The following is a 25,586-nucleotide window of genomic DNA, read 5'->3' on the forward strand; positions in this document are numbered from 1 at the left end:
AGAAGCAGACAAACTTTCCAATTGTGGGGCATAAATCGGGCAAGGTATACCAAAACTAAATCATGAACAAGGGGTCTTTTCCCCAATCCCTTAACTTAAATCTTATGTACTATAGTGAAATGGCAAATAGTTTCAACCACTCCTCAACCTGCAGGAGAAACATTGAATGCAAAGAAATGGTTTCAATATTTACTTGGATTATAGTGACTCCACCAAATGGTGTAGGCAACAAGTGGCCCCTTCTACATGGAGGTGAAGAGTACTCCACATCTCATCCCCTATGCTTTAGTTATTATTGACCAGACAGATTCTGCGGTTCAATGACTTGATTTAATTGGGATATGTTGGGCTCATTCATGTCATTGATCCGACCAAAATTCCCCATGGCGTCAATCTTTATTGCTCTACACCATTCTCCTGGTTTGGTTGTTATTTGTATGGCATAATTCATTCATGTTATAGGCTTCTAAATCTAAGAATATCTAAAATTAATGCCTCCTCTTGGGTCTCATCTTGATGGGTGCATAGAAGAGATGATAAATATGCAGGGGCTCTTTGGTATTCTCTCGCTTCTCCCTATTGTTCCTTGGTTTGTTCAATGCTTTTGAAGTCTGAGTCTAGAAAGTGTGAATATGGTCGTTGCTAGGGGCGAAGCTTTTGATTATGAGCTAGGATGATGAAAAAAATCGCTCAAGAATTTGTTTAAAGTTCTGATGGGCATGGTCGAACTCTCAACTAAAATGTTGGATCTTGTGGAAGGTGAGAAGGAAGAGAGGTTCAACCTAGTTGAGAAGAAATATGAGTGGTTGCAGAGGAGAATGGATAGGAAGCTTGTAAGTTTAGAGTATAATTTGCTCATGTGTAAACTGCATGCTAGTGGAAACGAGTTGTCCATTGGTGACCCGAGTCCCAAGCGAGGCAATTTAGATATTGGCACCAAAGTCCAGGCAACAGAGGCTCGTCGCACTGCACCCGGAGAAGGTTCATCCTGCGGCAAAGATGAGAACCAGGAACACACGATAGAAGCTAGGCCCTTCTGATTTGTTTAAATAATGTGTGCTTTCTATGTACTGCAAGTATGTAAAATTTTTAGGCAATTTCGCAGAGAATATGAGAGATTCCAATGTAAAATCATAGTCCAGAAAGCCCGCAGAGGCAAAAAAAAATTGTTATGAATATATTGGAACATTGAAGAATTTTTTTTACTGAAGCATGTAAATGGTTCTCGCCATGGTTTTGTTATATATATATATATATATATATATATATATATATATATATATATATATATATATATATATACATATAGATATGGTTACTCAAAAAATTTCAAATTTATGGTCTGGATTTGTTTTTCAAGTTTATGGATTTGAAATTGTTTTTAATTAGAGATGATAATAAGATATTGATAATTGTGTCGCTAAGTGCTCTCCATCCTAGTATGGTAAAGATGTTGTAATATCCCATTAAACATTCGATGTTGTAATGTTATGTTAAACATTTTGATTCGGTCAAAACAAAACAAAATAAAGCTAAAATCAAAATTAAATTAAAAATAAAACAAATAAATAAAAATAAAATAAAAAACATAAATTTTTTCAACATAGTATGGTAAAGATGTTGTAATATCTTGTTCAACATTTTGACTCCGTCAAAATAAAAATAAATTATAATTAATTATTAAACCAGTCTAGATCCATCTTAGCTCCGAATCTACAAGTGCCAAGAGGGATCAAATCTCTTGAGACGCAAACCTCTTTGAGATTTGATTCCTCTCGGCGCTTGGTAAATAACGAGTTAAGACGGATCTAGGCTGGTTAGTAACAAATCATGTATGGTAATTTAGTAATTTAGTTATTGTTAATGAAGTTAGAAAATACATAATGAAAACTTAAACTTAACATATGATTAAGTACTCAAATAATGAGTCTTATTATTTTCCCACTATTGGTTTTGTTTTTAATTAAAGATGTAATAAGATATCAATGATTAATAACAAATTTTATATGGTAACTTAATAATTTAATTCATGTTGTTGAAGTTAAAAAAACATAATAAATAGTTAAACTTAATATGATCAAAAATCTCATTTCGAATGGATCTCGCAGCTCTTTCATGCCTCGCTCGATCAGTATTAGATTTTATGGAAGTGTCGGGGCTGGTACTTGAGGGAGACCTGAACTGCTACCCTTATCCAAAGTTGATCGGAAGCCACATATCGACCTCGTCATGTGTAGTATGGGGTTAAGCTAGAATGAAAATCGAAAACCCTAATTAGTTGGAACACAAAATTATGGTTGAGCACCTCCATATACAATTTATCCAGCTAGATCTAGGATTTGGTTGGTCTCTTCCAGATCCAGATGAAAGACATATTGACACGGGAAAAATTTAGATCTTCATAAAAAACTTCAATGGGAAGACTTCCGTTTGTTGGATTCAGGGTTTGGTTCTAGTGGAAATTTTGAAGCAGACCATTTAGAATAATATGGGTATACCAACAATTCTCCAAGTTTTTGTTTATGAAGGAAAAATGCTCCAGGATTCCCTATAGCTGAAAAATTATGGTGTGGTGATGGATTCTACCATAATATTAAATCTATGGCTCTGGGGTGGAGCTATAGGCTTTAGAAGCCTCAATTCAAATTCTAGAAACCCTAATGCTCTAGTCTAGTTCAAGGATGTCATGAAAGGGAAGACTACTGCCCCAACTAATAAGAACCAAAATCTATCATGGCCCTACATAGTCAAGAAAATTGACAAGGTACTAGTTACAAATGTAAAAAACCTAGTGGTAAAATCATATTTTTCTAATCTCCAAACTAAGGCATTAATAAGCAGGTTTAATGGTTTTTAGTCGAGACTTGAAGAACTATATCAATGGGTGTTTTCTTCCTGGACACCAAACTGTGATCTCTACCTATGCTCTAAAGTGTTCTTCATAGTACTTTTTGTCACACAACGAGATATGGAAAAAGTGCTAAATGATGGGCCATGGTTTTGGGGTCGAGTTGGGATTTTCATTACCCCATGGTTCCTAGAATTTGATGCTACAAGTATGGTGGTAACAACAATGTCGATATGGGTGAGGTCACCAAACCTCCCTCTTCCTTTCTAGCATCTTCAGGTCTTGGAGGATATTAGAAATACACTGGGTAAATTTAAAAAAATGGACAGGGAAAGAACAACAAAATGTCTCTTCACAGTTGCTAGAATATTCATAGATATAGACCTTAGCGAATGTATAGCTGATCATATTATTTTAAAACATTAAAACCTTGATTAGACTCAGGTTTTAGAATATGAGAACATGGCGTTTAGGTGTCGATCCTGTTTTCAAACAAAATACCTACAGAACACCTGCCCACTCAAAAAAAAAAGCCCCAAAAAAGGAAAGGAGGTAGGCTTCTAAGCCAAGGGGTTGGCAGTTTCCGACACTTCTAAAGACGAAGAAGAAGAGCCCGTGGAAAATAACCCAGATTTAGATGCACAGACACAACCTGGTGTTCAAGAAAATGGAGGAGCATGGGATCAATAAGAAATAATGGTCCAAATCTAAAAGGGTACTGAACCGATAGAGATTATTGTTATAGAGTAACATAAAGAGGAAACACCCACTAAACAGGAATCAGGGGGCATAAAAATATCCCATGTATCTGAGAGCTCGGATTCAGAAAAAGAAGTCTCCTTGAAGGCGGATAATAATCAACTAGAAATTGTAATCACCATTCCCAACCAAGGAGTTTGGTGAAAAGTTGAAAAAAATAAAGGCAAAAAATAGAAGCTAAGTGATTTTTATCACACTTAACCTTGGCAAAAAATGTAATTTTTTATTGTTTGTTTCTTTAGTTGTGCATCACTCGATAGGTTGGCATGACAAAATTCTTATCAACGTCTACATAATGTAATTTTGTTCCTTGTTCTGAGGTTAAATAAAATTACAAAATTTCCTTTGGATTTCTTTTTATTTTATTTTATTTATTTATTTATTTATTTTTTTAATAATTCTTTTTATATATAATAATAATTTAAAATAAAGTTATAATTTAGTTAGTTTTTATGATTTTTTAAATTTTAGCAATGTGAGACCTATCATGGTGTTTTGATGTTTATTATAGATTGATGTTTATTGCGTTTACCTCCTATCTAATTTATATGGTTGCACTAGTTATATTGATACACGAATAATTGTCTATTTTGGAATAGGGTGTCCATAATTTTAACTTAATTATCAATAATAATTAGGAGGGTAGTAGGGATTAACCTCTACGAAATATTATAGAATATTCTTAGTAGTAGTCACATATCAAAGATTGTGATTTATCTCAAAAGTAGTTATGCCATTCTTTTTAATTAAATTGATTATCCAGCCTAGATCCATCTTACCTCCAGATCTACCAAGTGTCTATAGGAATCCATAGTTAATATTGATCTAGGTTCATTTAATTCCCCCTTTAAATAAGGCTATATTCCACATGAATACCATGGGCCAGTACCATGAAGTTATTTTTATTTAACGTTTTTTACTTAGTAAAAATGTTTTCATGTAAGGTTATTTTTATTTTATTTTCACCAAGTTAAGATGTTTACATTACATCACATTACATTAGAAACCTATTTTTTGAGTGCAAAACTTGAGGAAAGGTTTTCACCTTGAGATATGTGATCCCTTTCGGCGCTTGATAGATCCAGAGTTAAGATGGATCTAGGTTGGTTTAGTCGTGTGCGGCCAAGGAAAATCTATCGAAGATATGATTAATTTTATTAATAATATGTAAATATGCATAATATAAATACAATCATTTTAAATATGATCAATATGTCTGAGATTAATTTGGTTATTTTAATTTTAAATTTTCTTAATAATTACCTTAGTTTGTTGAGATGATAAATATTCCTTCCGTGTAGGGTTATAATTTTTTATCTTAGACTTTTGTGATCCATATTGTTTCTTTGGAATTGGCTTTCAGAATAATCACATCATCAATATTTGATCATCGACAACCCTCTAATGTGGTTCCTCATCAGGACCAAGAAAGCCAATTCCAAAGAAATGATAAATATTCTTAATAACTTTAATGATGAAAATCGATGAAATAAAAATTTTGAATGCGAAGTGAGAATGTAATTATGTTGAATGATAGAAAATATGAATAATAATAATGTAGTCAATTACAAATAGTCTTCATTGTGAATAATATCAAACTATTTTTTCTATTATTAGTATTGTCACCCTTGTTACTTATGTCATCTTTTCATAGGGATTATATGAAAAGGACAGTTGAAATCGTAAATCATTTAAATATTTAGCTCGAGTTGTTGTAGTAAGCATCATACCTTGTCTCTCTTGCTCTCCAATATTAATAGGTTGAATTACTATAACACAAAAATCAATGTACATTGTCAATAATTTTTTGTGCTTACACTGAAATCAATATACAATGTTAATCCAAACACTTTAAAATTAATGTACCATCATACATCCAATTACATCAAATCAGAAATCAACGTCTACACTAAAATCAATGCATCTAATGCAAGCAATCAAATAAGATTAGAAAACAACATTTACATTGAATCAATGCATCTAATGCAAGCAATCAAATAGGATTAGAAATCAACATCTACACTCAAATCAATGCATCTCGTGCAAGTAAGAAAATAAGATTAGAAACCAACATCTACACTGAAATAATACATCTAGTGCAAGCAATCAAATAGGATTGGAAATCACCATCTACACTGAAATCAATTCATTTAGTGCAAGCAATAAAATAGGATTATAAATCATCTGAATTGAAATCAATGCATCTAGTGCAAGCAATCAAATATTATTAGAAATCAACATCTACATTGAAATAAATGCATCTAGTGCAAGCAATCAAATAGGATTAGAAATCACCATCTACAACGAAATCAATGCATTTAGTGCAAGCAATCAAATAGGATTAGAAACCATCTAAATTGAAATCAATGCATCTAGTGCAAGCAATAAAATATAATTAGAAATCAACATCTATACTAAATCAATGCATCTAATGCAAGCAATCAAATAGGATTAGAAATCACCATCTACACTGAAATCAATGCATCTAGTGCAAGACATATTCTTCCCTCTCTCCCCAATCCATCTATATCTATATCTCCCTCCATCTCTCCTTCTTTGTCTCTTTATCTCACCCCCCCAAACACACACGCTCTCTCATTCCATATCTATAAATGTCTCTATCCCTCCCTCCCTCTCTCCACCTCTCTCTTCTTCCCTCTCTTCACCTTCCATTTATATCTATATCTCCCTCCGTCTCTCTATATCACCCCCAAAACATACACTCTATTTCTCCAATCTATCTATCTATCCCTCCTTCCCTCTCTCTCTCTCTCTTCCCATTCTCTCCCTCTCCCCCGCTTCTATCTCTCTTCCCTCATGCTACCCTCTCTCCATATTCCTTATCACTCACTCTCTCTCTCCACCTTTATCTATCTATTTCTTTCTTCTTACCTCACTCTCTCCCCCCTCCCTCTCTCCACTCTCTCACATCCTCTCTCTCTTCTTTCCTCTCTCTCTCTCCAACTCTGTTACTATATCCCTCCCTCTCTCCTCCTCTCCCCCATTCTCTCCATCTCTCCTTCTTTGTCTCTTTATCTCACCCCAAAACATACACACTCTCTCTCCATCTCTCCCTTTCCACTCCCTCTCTCCACTTCTCACTTTCTATGTCTTTCTTCTTCTCTCCCTCTCCCCCCCTCAACTTCCATCTCTTTATCCCTCCCTATATCCTCCTATCTCCCTCCCTCTCTCCTCTTCTCTCTCAAGTCCTCTCTCTCGTCCTTCCTCTCTCTCCCTTTCTCTCCTACCTCTCTCTCTCTCTCTCTCTCTCTCTCTCTCTCTTTCTCTTTTCCCTCCAATCCCATCTCTTCCCCCATCACTCACTCTCTCTCCCTCTCTCTTTATCTTTTCCCTCCAATCCTCTCTCTTCCCCCATCACTCTCCTCCTCTCTCTCAAGTCTTGTCTCTCGTCCTTCCCCTCTCTCCCTTTCTCTCCTACCTCCCTCTCTCTTCCCCCATCACTCTCTCTCTCCCTCTTTTCCCTCCAATCCCCTCTCTCTCTCTATGTTACTATGCCCATCCCTATCTCCTTCTCTCCCCCTTCTCTCCATCTCTCCTTATTTGTATTTTTATCTCACACCTAAACGTACACTCTCTCTCTACATCTCTCCCTTGTCACTCCCTCTCTCTCTCCACTCCTCACTCTATGTATTTCTTCTTTCCTCCCTATATCCCCCTACAACTCCATCTCTCTATCACTCCCTCTCTCCTCCTCTCTTTGTAGTCCTCTCTCTCATCCTTCCTCTCTCTCCCTTTCTCTCCTACCTCCCTCTCTCTTCCCCCATCTCTCTCTTTCTCTCTCTCTCTCTCTCTGCCCTCCAATCCTCTCACTATATCCCTCCCTCTCTCCTTATCTCTCTCCCCTGTCTATCTTTGTGTCTCCCTTTCCCTCTCTTACCCTTCTCTCCCTCTCTCACTCCTCTCCCTCTCTCTCTCTTCATTCCTCCTCTCCCCTCTCCTTCAGTTTATCTCCATCACTCCCTTGTCACAATACAAAGTTATTAAATTTAATAATATTAATTATAATATATTAATATGAATATTAGATTTAATAACAATATTAATCATTAATCTTTTAATATTAATATTAGGGTTAGTAATGTTTTTTTGCATGGTATTAATATAATTTGGCCCATGGTATTTGGCCCATAGGCTTCACCTAAATAAAACCTCCTTTTTTAGTGTTCCTCAGTATAAAGAGGTTTATGGAGTAAATACAAAAAGAGATTTTATTTATTTACCATACCCATGCTTATTTGTATTTATATTTTTTATCATATATCTTTTATTTACCATGGTGTTTGGCGCATAGGATTGGTATATAATTATATGTTGATTTCTAATCCTATTTGATATATTTTTATTTATTTACCATACCTATTTATACCTCTTTTCTATTTATTTATTAACCATACCTCTTTTATAAATATGGTATTTCACCCATGGTATTAATAATAATTTGTCCCATGGTATTTGGCCCATAGGCTTCACCTAAATAAAACCTCTTTTTTGAGTTTTCTTTAAATATAAAGAGGTTTACGGAGTAAATATAAAAATATGTTTTATTTATTTACCATACCTCTAAAGTAAGTATAAAAAGAGGTTTTATTTATTTACCATACCTCTAGTTTATTTATATTTATTTATTTATTTACCATACCTATTTTTTGAATGTTCGTAAACCTCTTTATATTTTAAATTTATATTGTGTTTATACATAATAATAATTAGATTGATTTTTAAATAGGGCCGACATTAGATTAAAAATGTTAAATGTTAAATGTTAAACATGACATGTTAACATGTTAAATGTTTACGCTTAAGATCTATCCCCATACATCTCTACCATATTGGGCTAGAGAGTGCCTCTCGGTGCAATTAAAACTAGCCATATAAATTAAATGACTTTAAACAATGATAAGAATCAAAATACTTACCTCATGATACATCTCAAATTGCCAAGGTTTTAAAAAGTCATAACAATTATTGTTATTAATAATTATAAACCCCTTAAGGGGCGGCAAGAGCGAGCGGGTTGATCCTTTGCCTTGTTGGAAAAATTGAGACACAATATGCTTGGGAGTTGGGAGCAACAACCAACAATCAAACATAATTCCTTGCTCTTTGGAAAGGTTTAAATCTAGCCATTGAAAAGGATATTCAAAGAATTCTGATATTTGGTGATTCAATGATAGTAATTCAACAAAGATGAGAGGCCAAACATCAACATAAACACAATCACTCTCCCATGGTGCATAATATCCTTATTTAGCTCCAACAATTTGAACAAGTTGAACTCTTTCATGTATTAAGGAATTTAAACTCGTTGGTGGACGCCCTAGCCAATAAGGGAGCCATATTTAATCAAAGGATCATAGAGATGAATAATGAATGTTGAATAACTTCCCCATTGTCATGATGTTTCAAAATAGAAAAGAAGGAATGTTGAATTGCAATTATGAAAAAATAAAAATGAGGGAAGCTGAGAATTTTGAGGAGCATTTAATTAGTTGGAAAATTAATGCCTCAAATGTGATGGATCATATGGTTTGGAATCTGCTAACAAGCCTCGATCGTCTCCCCTGATGTACTCATGTTGTTCTAGCCTTCACACATGGCATGTGGAGTCCTCCTTCTGCTGCCTTGTGTTGTTGTTGACCTGCCTTGGGTTTCGATTTATTTGCCGGTCGAGTTTGTTGCATTCATTTCATCTCATGTTAGAGCCTTCATCCCTCCTTCTCCGTACCATTTTTTTTCTCGTTTTTCTAGGATTCCAAAGTCATATTGGCATGGAAATCCTAACCCAACATTCATTAGGGAGAGGGAAGAAACGTAGAAGCCATGACAACATTCTCAGTCCCAACAACTTGCCCTCTCAGGATTTCTTTCATTGGCGTAGTATATATATCATTATTCGGGCCCTGAATACCGCAGAGTTTGATTTCAGAAACATAGCAGTTATCAAAACTAACATCTGCAACAAAGTTACCAATCAAATATGAACTATTGCCTCAAAACGAGAACTCTAGCAAAAAAAACAACGTGAAAACAAAATGTGTTGATTTTGCATCTCCACTTTTTTTTTTTTTTTTTTTAATCTTCGAGCTAAATTTTCAACATTTTTTATAAATGACAATAAAAGCCAATTTTTTTGGTGCAAAAAACACTTTGAAAACGAAAAGTGTTAATGTTGGAATAACGTTTTGTTTTGTTTGTTTGTTTGTTTGTTTTGTTTGTTTGTGTTTTTTTGGGTAAATTTTCAACGTTTTTTAGCAATGACGTTAAAGATAAGATATCATGACTCCGAAAACACTCAGGCATGACATTAAAGATAAAATATCGTGACTCTGAAAAACTTTAAAATTCCAACATTTTTTAGGTATGACATTAAAGATAAAATATCATGTCTCTAAAAGCCTTAAAATTCCAACAATTTGCAACCATAATGCTAATGATAAAATACTTATAATTGTTTTCAACCATAAAATTAAAGATAAAATATCGTGACTTAAAAAAACCTTAAAATTTTGACAATTTTTCAACTATGGAATTAAAACCAAATACGAGTACAAAAAAACCTTAAGTTTTCAAGATATTTCAACCATGGCATTATGGAAAAATTATATGACTAAAAAAAACTTTAAAAATTAACACCTAATGAATGAGTCATTATACCAAGAGTAATTTCTTTTTTAAATGCTAAAAGTATATCTATAGGCCACTCAACTGGCCCTGAGGCTGCCCTCAGGCCCCCACCTGGCCGAGAGTAAGATATTCTTTAGGGCTCAAGGGCATTCAACAACGAGGCTCAAAGGCTCAAAGTAATGTAACTCAATATGATCTTAACATATAAATTGCAGGAATTGATCTTGGGAGGAGGATAAAAATCACTCCTTTCAGCCGTCCAAGGTAAAACCAATTGACATATATGTAGATAGATAGATATATAGAAGTTACATTTCATTTACAATTAAAAAAATAATATATATGAAATTTATATTAATAATTAAAAAAAATTGATTGTTTATAATGAGTTTTAGATCACTTTGAGGAAACCCTAGCCACCTTACCCACATTTATATTAATGGCCAATCTTGCAGCTAAGAGTAGGCCTCCCCATTAAGACCCCAATCCTAATCTAGAGGCTTTCAAGGCTCTAATCGCATCAAAGGTAACCTCTGTGAAATCAACTCCACTGAAATTTGTGAAGAAGGCAAATACAAATCCAAAGATTCTACTTCTCATCCAATCCTATCAAATGGTATTGAAACTGACTCAAAAGGGTTAATAAAACAATTCATGGGCCTTTGTCCTTCAACAAAGATAATGATCAACTAGGTTCAAAAGAATTATAATCCCTTGGTCAATGGGAAATTCTCCTTTAAATTTTGTGGTAAGGGTTTTTTTGTTTTTTCTATTTGAGAATAAAGAAGATAGAGATATATAGATCTCATCTTTTGTAGTGGTCCATACTTTTATGAGATACAATGTATGTATCTCAATAGATGGAGTCCATATTTCAACCTAGAAAAATACATTCTCTTATCAATCACTATCTTGGTACATTTACACAATTTTACTATTGCAATGTTAGAATGACAACCTCATGAAATCGATTGGGAACTCCCTTAGAAAATATATTGAGTATCTTATCCCAAAAGATGTTATCCTCTCCTATGTTGGGTTATGTGGGCAAGTTGATACAGTTAAGAGTATTCCAAAATTACTATAGTTAAATATGGGGGTTTGGAAATGCATCAAACAAGTGGACTCCAAACAACTTCCCATTAAATGTTATCATTGTCTTGAGTATGCGTATTTCCCTTGAAATTTCCTTAAAGTTGTTCCCCCAGAATTTGAAACGCGAGATTCATAAGAGCAATGGAGGGCAACGAAATGGAAGAAAGGGCCTATTCAAAACCAAATAAATCTAGGCAAGTCAACTAGGGAATTCAAAGATGAAATAATGAAGCATCCCAGAATGAACTTACTTGATCATCCCCCTAGGAGATCAAAATGAATTCAACATATAATTGTCACTACAACAAATACCTATGATTAGATTTCTCTTTAACTCGCTTTTTTGCTTCCACTGACTGTTTTAGTGTATTTTTCTCCACATTTTTAAAAAAATCGGTGCTATTTATTGGAATGGCATTATTTTTGGCCTTTTTTTGCCAATCATAGCTAGTCGGTGCTAAATATTGTTGCCTTTAGCGTTGATGTAAACGTCCAGTTTAACCTCTTCTTTAGCTCCTAATGTAGCTTCATATATAGCTTCCTATTTTTCTCCTTATTATGGAATTAGTTTTAGCATCGACTTTAGCTTCCTTATTAGCTTTTGTTTTAGCTTCCTGTGTAACATCTTATTTTTCTCCTCGTTATGGCATTATTTTTAACATCCACTTTCGCTTCCTTTTTAGCTTCATTTTTAGCTTCATGTTTAACGTCCTATTTTTCTCCTTATTATAGCATTATTTTTAGCATCCACTTTAGCTTCCATTTTAGCCACACATGAAATATTTTTAACACCCTGCTCCCACATCTACCCAAGTAACCGACCAACCGGGTAAACATGTGATGAGAAGTTACTATGATATGATTTGACTCCCTATGTGTTAGTTAAGGAAATGGAACATGGAAACACAGCATACTGACCTTCCACATCAGCAATAGAACTCTTGGGAGCCATCCCAACCACTCAGGTAACCAACCCCTTGGTCCTACTAAGTTTTTCGACCATTAAACCCCTAGAAACTCCCTTTATATGAGAAAGCATGCATCTAGGAGGCTCCAGATGCTCCCACAACATGGGTATGCATGCATCTAGGGAATTTTCTGTCCAGTGTTGTGCTTGCGTCTCTGGGAGTTGAGCCACTTTTTTAGGCCCAGAGTGCAGGTCACTGCCTAGAACTAAATAACACTTTCATAACTGAAATATAACAACAAAACAATGATACAAATGCAAATACTTGAAAAAGGACTTGATTGGACCCCTACTAGCCATGACAGGAATTTCATCAAACATGTCACAAATATGTAATCTACAGATTTAAACAATAAACCTGAGCATAGGGGTCTTGTACTCATCTGAGAATCGCTAAGAAGCATTGATGCCTCAACACATTAGTTTCCATTTCATCGATTAGGCCATAGATACATTGTTCATGCATTTATACGTAAAAACATGATGAGAGCCATACATAGCCACTCTCATAATACATGTACATAACCAACATAATAACAACATAAATACCAAGGAAACAACAACCATATAATCCACATATAAATCAATATAATACTCATGAAATAACAAGGAGAAATAACCGCATATTAATGATGCAAAGGCCAACTATTTGTGGGACTTCCACGAACCACTCAGCCATACACATGGTTGAGCCAAATCTCTCTTCAGCTAGTCACCCTCATGCCATATTCCAAGAATGAATTTGGGATCTCATAAAACACATAAATCAAACCATCCAAGGATTCTAGAGGCCAAACCACCTCAACCCATCAAACAATGATTCCACCTCATGGTTGGACATCACAAAACCATCATCAGATTGGTCTCTGACCAAGTCTTCTTGGGCTCCATAGCGTTTTCTCCAACCAAGGCTTCCAGGACTAGTAACTCAACCCACAACTGTTGTCGGGCTTCCAGAGCGTTTTTCCAAACAAGGCTTCCAGGACTAGTAACTCAACCCACCAAGGGCTTCTAGAGCGTTTGTCCAACCAAGGATTCCAGGACTATTAACTCAACCCAAGCTGTTACAGCGCTTCCAGAGCGTTTGTCCAACTAGGGCTTCTAGGAACTAGTAACTCAATCCAAGCTAAAGGAAACATGAGAACCAACCAGAAAAACAATGAAATGAACCCACAACACCATGGCTATCCAGGAAATGGCAAGGCTAGGAAAATCCTATCAATCTATGAAATTCCTCCATGCCAATGATAGATCATGACCAATAAACCACATGCATATGCCATGCATTCCAAAACTAGTGAGGAAAACATACATGAAACTTGGTACCTTCAAGCAAAACCCATTGTAGCTGCTGATCCCAATGTCCTCTTGCACTTTCCTTCTCTTCCTTTTCCTTATTGTTCCAAAGCTCCAAGTATGCCACACTCTCCAAGAGTGCTCCAAGAAAAATATAAGTGTCCAAGAGTACGAGAGAGAGATAATAAAGAGATAACTCCAAAAATGAACTGACAAAAGTTTGTGTACTGATCCTCCAAATCCTTTTAATTAATGATGTCTCTATTTTCTTCATTTTCCGTTATTTTACTTCAATTTCCTCCTCACATGCAATCAATGACCTTTTACCTCCCTTTTCTCCTAATTTCCATTATTTTCATAAATAAATGTGCCAAAAATGCCATTTTTCCTTTCCAAAGCCTTTGCCATTGCCTTTTCCAATTTCCTTAGCCATTAATGAATCACTAGTGATCCCCATCACTATGATTTTTCCCAACATTCAAATTGGAATACGTGTCCCATAAACCGTGGTTATTATTTTTCCTTTATTAACTTTTACATGGAATTTTCACCACGGCTATTACAGAACCCTCCCCCTTTTGGGAACACTATCCTCGGTGTTCAATAACACCTACATCCAACAAGGTTGTTGTAAGCAACACATAATGCCCATGGATCTTTATAAATTAGCTCGTTGTAGTATTTACAATGATCATCCTGCTGAGAATTAAACCAACATGACACCATAACAAGTACAACATCATAATGACATGACACCCATATCACTTATTGGAGCTTTATAACATATCTCATGGTAGTATTTACATCCATATACATATGTACATATACCAAACATCACTAAAACATGTACCAAAAACATATACTAAAGACATATACCAAAAAAATTGCTCAACCAACGAATAAGGAAGGATACATAACCCACATCTGATCTTCCATCTCCCATGTAACTTCATCAGGCCCAAAGTGTTTCCATTGAACCTTAACCTGCTCGTTTGCTCGGTTATGGAGCATGAGCATCTTTCTTTGCAAAATGAACGGCGCTTCCGACTGTAATTCTCTTTCTGGCTCCACCTACACTACAAATCAGTCAATCACATGATCAACATATTTAACATACTTCTTAAGCAATGTCACATGGAAAACATAATGGAATTTCACTATTGGAGGCAGTGCAAGTCGATAGGATACTGACCCAATCCTCTCAATAACCCTGAAAGGTCCACAAAACCGAGGTGCCAACTTGGCACATGATTCAATCCACAAAGAGCTATTATTTGGTCTGATGCACATGTACACATGTTCCCCAATCTGGAACTCCTTGAACAACCTATTCTGATCTGCATAACTCTTCTCCCTATCTTGTGCTTCTTTAAAATTCTTCTTGATTACATACATTTCCTGTTCCATTTCCACCAACATGTTCGGTCCAATCAAAGCCCTGTTAACTGGATCACTCCAACTGATGGGAGTATTGCAACTCTGCCCATACAGTGCCTCAAACAGAACCATCCTCAATGATTCTTGATACTCATTATTATAAGAAAATTCTACTAGTGGAAGGCACTCTTCCCACTTCTGTTGTTGATGCATCACATACATCCTCAACATGTCCTCCAATATCTTATTGACCCTCTCTGTCTGTCCATTTGTTTGCAGATGATAAGCTGTACTGAAGGCCAACTCTGTGCCCAAACCTGAAAATAACTCCTTCCAAAACTTGGAAGTGAACTTTGCATCCATGTTTGACACAATCTTCTTCAGAACTCCATGCAAATTGACCATGTACCTGATAAAGACATGTGCTACATCACTCGCTAAGAATGTAGACTTCACTGGAGTGAAGTGTGCTACCTTTATCAACCTATCCACCACTACCATGTTGGAATCATGTTGTCTCATTGTCTTCGGAAAACTTGTGATAAAGTCCATGGAAATGAACTCCCATTTCCACTCTGGAATCGGAATCGGTTGTAGTAGTCCACCTGTATGCTTACACTCTACCTTCACCTGCTGACAAACCAAGCACCTAGCCACAAAATCTGCAACGTCTCTCTCTTCAAATTTGGCCAATAATAGAATTCTTCACTACTATTAATGTATTTTGATATCCTTGGTGACTTGAATATGGTTTTTCATGAAACTCCCTCAAGATAACCTTCTTGAGCTCACTTTTATTTGGCATATATATCATGTCCCTAAATCTAACCAATCCATCTGTCGTGAGACGATAGTCCACATCCTGCGCACCTGCATCTGTACCTATACATGTACCTGTGCCACTACCTGTACCTATACCTGTACCACCACCTCCTGTACTTGTACCTGTACTCTGTTGCAACCTGTTCACAATCTCCATATACCTGTCATCCTACTGACCTGCCTGCAAGATCCTATCCTATAAATTTGTCCCATAGGAGCTCATAGCTGCTATGTGATTTACCGGTATTTGCCTGCTAAGAGCATCTACCACCCTGTTCTCTTTAGCTTTGATATACCTGATCTCAAATTCAAACTCACTAATCGTGGCCAACCACCGAGCCTGCCTACCATTCGGATTCAGTTGATCAAATAGATACCGCAAACCACTTTGATCACTCATCAATACAAACCTCCTACCCATAATATAGTGCCTCTACATCTTCAATGCTTGTATAATCACCACCAACTCAAGATCATGTGTCAGGTAGTTCTGCTCATGCTCATTCAATTTCTATGACTCATAGAATACCACCTATCCATCCTTCATAAGGACTCCACCAAGTCCTCTCTTGCAAGCATCTGTACATACTACAAACTCTTTCTTTGGACCTGCAATATTTAACACTAGTCCATGTGTCAAGAACTGCTTGAGCTGCACAAAATTGGCTGCACACTCCTCTGTCCATTCAAAATTCTTACCTTTCCTCTGCAATGATGTGATAGGATAATAAATATGTGAGAAGTTACTGAAGAACCTCCTGTAATAACCTACTAACCTCGTGAAAGATCTCACCTCATCCACATTCCTGGGAGCTACCCACTCCATGATAAGTCTTACCTTTTCTGGGTCCACTGTTATGCCATCCTTGGAAACCACATGTCCCAAGTAGTGTACCTCAGTCTGAAAGAAACTACACTTGCTAAGATTAACATAAAACTGATTCTCTCTCAACAATATCAACACTGTTGCTAAATGATCGACATGCTCTTCTTCATTTTTAGAATATACCAATCAATGAACATAATAACAAACTTGTCCAAATACAAATGAAACACACTATTAATTAAGCACATAAAGGTAGCTAGAGCATTAGTTAAACCAGATGGAACTACAACGAACTCATAATGCCCATACCTGGTCTGAAGATTTGTCTTGTAGATGTCCTCCTCTTTAATTTGTACCTGATGATATCCGAATCTTAGATCAATATTCAAGAACATTGTTTCTCCCTCCAACTGATCGAACATGTCATCAATCCTCAGTAACAAATACTTATTCTTGATGATCACTTTGTTCAACTGCCAGTAGTCAATGCACAACCTGAGAGTACCATCCTTCTTCTTCACAAATAGTACTGGTGTGCCCCATGGTGATACACTTGGCCTAATGTATCCCTTGTCAAGCATTTCCTTCAAATGCAGCTTCAACTCTACCAACTCAGGTGTACTCATCCTTCCTTTGATGCCGGAGTTGCCCCTGGCACCAACTCAATGGAAAATTTTACTTCCCTGTGAGGTGGAAACTCTAAAATATCTACAGGGAATACATCCTGAAACTACTGTAGAACTGGGTACCTGCTTAAAACATCTGCATCCTCAACTTCCTTACCTTTGTCACTAGAAATGTGCATTGCAAATAACACACACCCTTTCCTGTGACTACACTTGGCCTGCATAGTTTTCACCATTCTAATTGATGTTGCTTTCTTCTTACCTTGCAAGACTCTTTGTTTTGTATTATCATCCAAGCACTCAATGGATTTTTCATAACAATCCACCTTGGTTCTATGAAGGTACAACCAATCCATGCCCAACAACATACTATATGATCCTGACGGTAATACGTTCGAATGTGTTGAGGTAGGCATACCATTCAAAGTAAATGCACAAGCTCTTACCCAATGATGAACTCTCTTCTTGGTACCTGTATCCAACTACACTGACCAAGACTCTGCATGCACTTCTTTATTCAAACCACACTTATCTACTAGGTCATGATTAACATAACTCTATTTAGATCTAGGGTCAATCAAGATAGAAACAACTTTATCATAAACCTTATCTTCCATCTCAATGATAGATGTCTAATGATCTTCCTTTCTATTATCTAGTGCTGCATAGATCCTAGGAATACTCTATCCAACATCTCCCACTGTCTGTGCCTCTTGAGCACTGTAGATTTGTGGTCTACCACCCTGATACTATGGACAATCTCTCCTACGATGCTCTCCTCCACAACTCAATCACCGTATGAGATCCTTATTTTGCTCCACAACTCGAAGTCCCTATCCTCTGTCAGATGCATTTAACTTCTTAAACAGCGTTGCATTCTCTTTATTACCTATATCCTGAGGTCTTGCTCGCTTCTTGTCCCATTTTCCTTTATTCTTATCATTACCCTTCTAATCCAACTTAGTCTTAAATCTGCACTTCGATTGTTCATAGCAATGCTTTAGCTTTTGGATGGCCTCCTCCAATGATCTAGGCCCATCAAACTCAATCCTGCCTTATCTCTGAATCTTGGCCTTCTCCTCCTTAAGGTAAGGCACATACCTCAATAGCTCCAAGAACCTACTAGTGTACTGCTCATCTATCATCGTTTCCATCTTTAGCTCATAGAATTATTTTTCCTATCATCAAAATATCTCTCTGATAGGTACTTCTTCTTTAATAGTCTCTCAAACTCATTCCAAGTCAAGTCTTCCTCATGAATACCTTTGACATTCTTCACATATTCCCACCAAATATTTTCTTTACCTTTGAGACTGAATGTAGCTATTTTGGCTTTCATGTTCTCTAAGTAGTCATGCAACCTGAAGAACTTCCTCATTCCAAGCAACCATACCTCTACATCCTATGATTTCTTCATCTCTCCATCAAATGTAGGTGGCTTTTCTTTCTTAAAATCATCCGGTAAATATCCCTTGTCACTCCTCCTGTAAGGATGATAACGATGTCGATCATAATGCCTGTGAGAACCAGAACTAGAATAGTACCTGCGTCCATCACCTCTCTTATCCGAAGCATCCGAGGACCTTCCATCTTTGATCATGTCATCTCTATCCAACCTGTGACCACCATGAGACCTGCTGCCATATGCCCCATTAGTTTTGTCCTCCTTCTCATGGCTGATTCGAAGGGGCCCTTGTCTCTACAATTCTGACAATATCACTACATTTACCTTTTCTTGTTTCTCCTGTGCCTATATGATTTTGTCATTGTTTTCCTTAAAAGTCCTTATTTTTGCCTTCAAGCTTCTCAGTGTGTCTACCAAATCAGAAGAGTTCCCAACACCATGTTTCTCATATAATATATAAGGACCGTCTCGGGAATTATAGTCTACCATATTTATATTCATCTTTGATATTCTTCATGCAAGGTATATCATGTCAGCTAAGCCAAATCACAATAAACCAACGTACCTTAGGATAATTCGAGGAGGACACCTCGTTTGAAAGATCAACAAATCAACATAATACATGTATAACATAATCATGATAGCATATAGAAATATAACACATAAGCATATAACCATATAACCATCATTCTAGCTAGAGTCCAATCATCAATGCATGACCATATCAACTACACATACCATGACCTCATGCATGACAACAACCACCACATCACTGTACACTTGACCACATGTGAATACTAATGTGCATAAACAATGCATAATCAACCATACACTCATGATGACACACTCCACAACAACACCATCAACTTCCCATGGTGACCTCACTGCAACCATAACCCATACCATACAAATGCAACAAGCACATGGTCTTACAACACAAGAAACACATATGCAACTAACATGAATGCATGACCAACACATAACCCATCCAGTCCAAGGGGTGAACCATGCTCTGATACCACTCTCTATAACACCCTCCTCCCACATCTACCCAAGTAATCTGCTAATTAGGTTAAACATGTGACGAAAAGTTACTATGATACGATTCAACTCCCTATGTGTTAAGGAAGTGGAACCGATGGAAGCACACCATACATATCTTCCACATCAGCAACATAAATCCCAGGAGCCATCCCAACCACTCAGGTAACCAGCCCCTAGGTCCTACTGATTTTTTATACCATGAAACCCCTAAACTCTCCCTTGATATGGGAAAGCATGCATCTAGGAGGCTCCAGACACTCCAACAACATGGGTATGCATGCGTCTAGGGACTTTTCTGCCCAATGTTGTGCCTACGTCTTTGGGATTTGAGCCACTTTTTCAAGCCCAGAGCCCAAGTCACTACCTATAACTAAATGACACTTTCAAAACTGAAAGATAACAACATAATAATGATACAAATGCAACTACTTGAACAAGCACTTAATTGGACCCCTACTAGCCATGACAAACATTTCATCAATAATGTCACAAATATGTAATCTACAGGTTTAAACAACATATCTAAGCATAGGGGTCTCGTACTCATCTGAGAATCACTAAGAAACATTGATGCCTCAACACATTAGCTACCATTTCATCCATTAGGCCATAGATACATTGTTCATTCATTTAAAAGTAAAAACATGATGAGAGCCATACATAGCCATTATCATAATACATGTACATAAATAGAATAATAACAATAGAAATACCAAGGAAACAAAAACCATATAATCCACATATAAACCAATATAATACTCATGAAATAACAAGGAGAAATAACCTCATATTAATGATGCAAAGGACAACTAGTTGTGGGACTTCCATGAACCACCTGGCCGTAGATATGGCTGAGCCAAATCTCTCTTCATCCAGTCACCCCTGTGCCATATTCCAAGAATGAATGTTGGATCTCGTAAATCAATCAAACCATCCAAGGCTTCTAGAGGCCAAACCACCTCAACCCATCAAACAATGATTCCACCTCACGGTCGGACATCACAAAACCATCATAAGATTAGTCTCTACCCAAGCCTTCTAGGGCTCCAGAGTGTTTGTTCCAACCAAGGCTTCCAGGACTAGAAACTCAACCCACAATTAACATTGTGCTTCCAAAGTGTTTGTCCAACCAAGGCTTCCAGGACTAGTAACTCAACCCACCAAGGGCATTCACAGTGTTTGTCCAACCAAGGCTTCCAGGACTAGTAACTCAACCCAAGCTGTTACAGGGCTTCCGGAGCATTTTTCCAACAAAGGCTTCTAGGAACTAGTAACTCAACCCAAGCTAAAGGAAACATGAGACCCAACCAAAAAAAACAAAAAAATGAACCCACAACACCATGGATATCCAAGATATGGTAAGGCTATGCAAATCCACTGTCAATCCAGGCAATCCTCCATGCCAATGACAAATCATGACCAATTAACCACATGCATATGCCATGCATGGCAAAACTAGTGAGGAAAACATGCAATTCGGTACCTACAAGAAAAACTCGTTGTAGTTGTTGATCCTAATGTCCTCTTGCACTTTCCTTCTCTTCCTTTTCCTTCTTGCTCCAAAGCTTCAAGCATGCCATAATCTCCAAGAGTGCTCCAAGAAAACTTTAAGTGTCCAAGAGTATGAGAGAGAGAGAATAGAGAGAGAGCTCCAAAACTGAACTGAAAAAAGTCTGTGTACTGATCCTCATAAGCATTTTTATTAGTGTGGTCTCTATTTTCTTCATTTTCCATTATTTTCCTTCAATTTCCTCCTCATATGCAGCCCGTGACCTTTCACCTCCCTTTTCTCCTAATTTCCATTATTTTCATAAATAAATGTGCCAAAAATGCCATTTTTCCTTCCCAAATCCTTTTCGATTTCCTTTTCCAATTTCCATAGCCATTAATCAATCACCAATGGTCCCCATCACTATGCTTTTTCCCAACATTTAGCTTGGAATACATGTCCCATTAACCGTGGTTATTATTTTTCCTTTATTATCTTTTACATGGAATTTTCACGAGGGCTGCTACAATATTGTACAACATTGATCCAGTTACTTTCCTTGTACAACTCCACATCATCATAACGGTAAACCAAGGCATGCATGTTTTATTTTCATTTACTTGTAGGATTTGGATTTAAGGGATGATATGACTTTTTTTTGTTACACATGTCGATGACAGATTTTGTAATTAAGTTAGGGGGAGGAGTGTACCATATCTATTGTACGATACACTATGACTGTACCCCAATTCGGTAATTACCATTTGGATGACACATAATACACTTATCCTAATTCACTAATTACCCATTATCGTCGTTACTCCTACTGTCATTTATGAAAATCAATGTGACTACTTAGAAATCATTATTGGTAGTTGTAATTTATGATGAAAAACATGTATTCAATGAAAGGGTAACCTTAATTATTCCCCACCCATTGCCAATTTTCATTCGATTGATATTCTCTACCCTAGCAAGTGTTTTCATGTACCAAGTTCAACCTTGTAACAACCTCTGAGCAGTTCTAAGAATTAACAATCTCTTAAACATCCATGGGAGGAGTGGCAGTCCATCATGAACCAGAATCCTTTGATGTGTTGATGCACTGTTGAAAAATGCAACAGGAAATTCTCAATTTGATTTTGCCTATATTAAATTGAGAAAATTCAAATTTCCACATTAACAGACAACTTGGATGTAGTTAACTTGTGTGACATGGCTTGTATCACCCAATTTACTCAGTAATTTACTCAATAATTTTGTGTGATTGCTAATTTGTAGCAATCAAGGTCAATTATATAAGGTTGTTTTAAGTTAGAATAGTTCTAACTTTTGGAGGAACTAGTGGAAGGTCATTTAAGCAGTGAGAATTTAGTCAAACTCTGTGATAATCTAGTTAACTGATCAATAAACCCAAAATAGCTAGTGCATGTAGAGAATTCAAGTTCCCCACGATTGGTGGAGATTCGAAGGTAGTGTAATATCAATTATAGACTCGTTTTGAGTGTACACGTGTTGCATGTAGTCAGATGATCAACCTAAGGAATTGCGCAATCCATTTTGGAGAAATTCCTAAATAATAAGGGCCTAATTCCTCAAGGAACAACGCAAGGAAATAGGAGCTCAAGCGGAGTCAAAATTTGACTAAGTCTAGGTTAGAACCTTTCAGTGAGAAGAGAGATAGGTTATGCACTTGCAGGTTGTGCTCGGTTGAGAAAAGAAATTGTAATACATCTCTATTAATCAGATTAATGCAAGCAGGCACTGGGGTTTTTAGTATATTATTTTCCCCAGGAAAAATACTATTTGCATGTATGTGATTTATTATTACAAGTTTAACATTTTTGTTCTATATTGTGAATTAATGTCTGCAGAGAAGTAGAGTAGGTTTTTTCCTTGTGATTTTGATTAAAACTTCATGAGCAGTTGAAAATATACATCCTGATTTCTACATAATATCTGAGAAGGATTCACATTAGAGCAGGAATTCGAAGTTGTTTCTCAGAAGGTTCGATTTTGGAGCTCAGTGCAACAGGATTTCTTCAGAGCTCAGAAGATGGCCTTCAATGGACTAAGAATAGAGTATGCCTTGGAAGGAACCTCTAATTTTATTGCATGGAAGGATCGCATGGAGGTGTTATTGGATGATAATGGATTGCTAGAATAAATCAAGACAAATGTTGCAAGAAGTGTCCACACAAAAGGGCAAGAAAGATGACCTCAAGAGGAGCAATAGGTGAAGCCTTGGCTTCACAGTTCGAGCTTGAATTTACCCTCATTGCATGCAAGGCCAACACAGTGATGGGAAGTGTGTGGTACTTAGACTCAGGGGCATCGTTCTATATGATAGGGTGTATATATTTTTTCAAGGACCTGGAGGAAAAATACTTGCAGATGCAAATCAAGATGGGGGATGATGGAAGGTATAGTGCGATCAATGTTGGTACTGTCACCTTTCAGAGGGACTCGGGCTCCCCCCCTGAAGCTAAAAAATGTCATGTTCATTCCGGGCCTAAAGAAAAATCTTGTCTCTATTGCAGTTTTGGAATACTGTGGTTATGATGCGGTCTTCAACAAAGGAAAGTCATTCTTGAGAAATATAACCACGGGACAAGAGAAGCATATCGGGGTTCATGTGAAGAACATGTATAAGCTAGATGTGGAGGATTATGCTGCATTAAGCGCTAAGGCGGAGAAGGTGCAGAGCCATGATGTTGGTGAACTTTGGCATAAAAGACTTGGCCATTTGCATTGTGGCACCCTAAAGCTTTTGCAACAGATAACCACAGGTCTCCCCAAAGGAGCACTTGAGAAATAAGATGTATGCAAAAGATGTACTTTGGGGAAGTACACAAAATCCACATTCCATGATTGGGACATCAAAGTGCATGCATTCCTAGAAAGGATCCACTCTGATGTTTGTGGACCTTTCTTGACAACCTCCATTTCCAGACACAAATATTTTGTCATTTTTATTGATGACTTCTCACAGAAGTGTTGGATCTTCTTCATGCGGAAGAAAGATGAAACATTCTCCAAGTTCATAGAACTCAAAGAATTGGTTGAGAAAGAAACTGACAAGAAGGTGAAGGCTACCCGAAGTGATAATGGAGGTGAGTATGTGTTGAATGAATTTAAAAATTTATGTGCAAAAGCAAGCATTCGAAGAGAGTTCAAAGCACCCCACAACCCACAACAGAATGGGGTGGCTGAAAGAAAGAATTGTAGCATTGTGGGAGAAGCGAGGGTGATGTTGCATGACCAAGGCCTACCTTTGCACTTGTGGGCCGAGGCATGCAACACAATAGTCTATTTACAAAATCGGAATCCTTATCGGATTCTGGGCATGACTACACTAGAGGAGTCTTTCTCAGGGAGAAAGTCAGATGTGTCACCTTTCAGGATTTTTGGAGCCTCTGTATACTGCCATGTCTCCAAAGAATCAAGGAAGAAGCTTGATCCGACAACATATTTAGGGGTATTTGTGGGTTACAAAGAAATTACCCACAACTACCGTGTGTACTTTCCTTCCCTCAGAATGACAGTTGTGCAAAGGGATGTAAAAATTGATGAGGAGAAAGTGATGCGGTGCTCTCTTGAGAGGGAGCTTCAAATCCCACCGAAGGAGGAGATTTTAGCTCCAAAGGAGGAGCCTCAATAAGTTATGGAGAAGCCACAAATTGAGGAGCAGAGAGTGGATACAACCACTCAAGAAAAACCATCTAAAGAAGGTAGAAAAATAACCACGGAAGTTGAGAGACTTGGCGGGATGCGAGGGACAATGTGGGTGCTCCTTCAAATTTGTGCAGGTAGAGAAGGTCACCAGATCGATACACTGGCTCCATGGATCTAATGACTAAGCTTGTAGAGACTGAGCCATCCTCTTTTGAGGAAGCAGTAGAGAAACCTATTTGGGTTGATGTAATGGTGGAGGAATACGAATCCATTGTAAAGAACAGTGTTTGGGAAATGGTTCTAAGACCAACAGATAAATTAGTTGTTGGTTCATGATGGATATTCAAGTTAAATAACGCAACATACATAAGAATAAAGAATTACAAGGCCATATTTGTGGCCAAGGGGTACTCTCAAGTTGGAGGGATTGACTATGAGGAAACCTTTTCTCTTGTAGCAAGGCACTCATCCATTAGATCAATTCTTGCTATGACTACGCAGATGGGGTGGAAGATCGACTAGATGGATGTAAAAACAACATTCCTCAATGGATTTATTGAGGAGGAGGTGTACATCAAGATACCATAATGATTTGATACTTTTGACCAGGAGCCTCATGTGTGCAGACTCAAGCGAGTGTTGTATGGTGTCAAACAAGCACTATGTGCTTGGTACACCGGGATTGATAGTTATCTCACTAGTTTGGGCTTCA

General features: G+C 37.1%; 1 protein-coding gene across 1 annotated transcript; it reads left to right on the plus strand.

The window, feature by feature from the left end:
- Positions 1–23,615: 23,615 nt before the first annotated feature.
- Positions 23,616–24,017, plus strand: LOC149169634 (uncharacterized). The gene has a single exon (XM_089425275.1). It carries the CDS (start codon positions 23,616–23,618, stop codon positions 24,015–24,017), a length of 402 nt encoding a protein of 133 aa, XP_089281401.1.
- The last annotated feature ends 1,569 nt before the right edge of the window (positions 24,018–25,586 follow it).

This window comes from Pinus tabuliformis, chromosome 4_2 (genome assembly GCF_031772625.1).
Source record: "Pinus tabuliformis cultivar Carrire ecotype Pingquan chromosome 4_2, CPIR1, whole genome shotgun sequence".
Lineage (NCBI taxonomy): Eukaryota > Viridiplantae > Streptophyta > Pinopsida > Pinales > Pinaceae > Pinus > Pinus tabuliformis.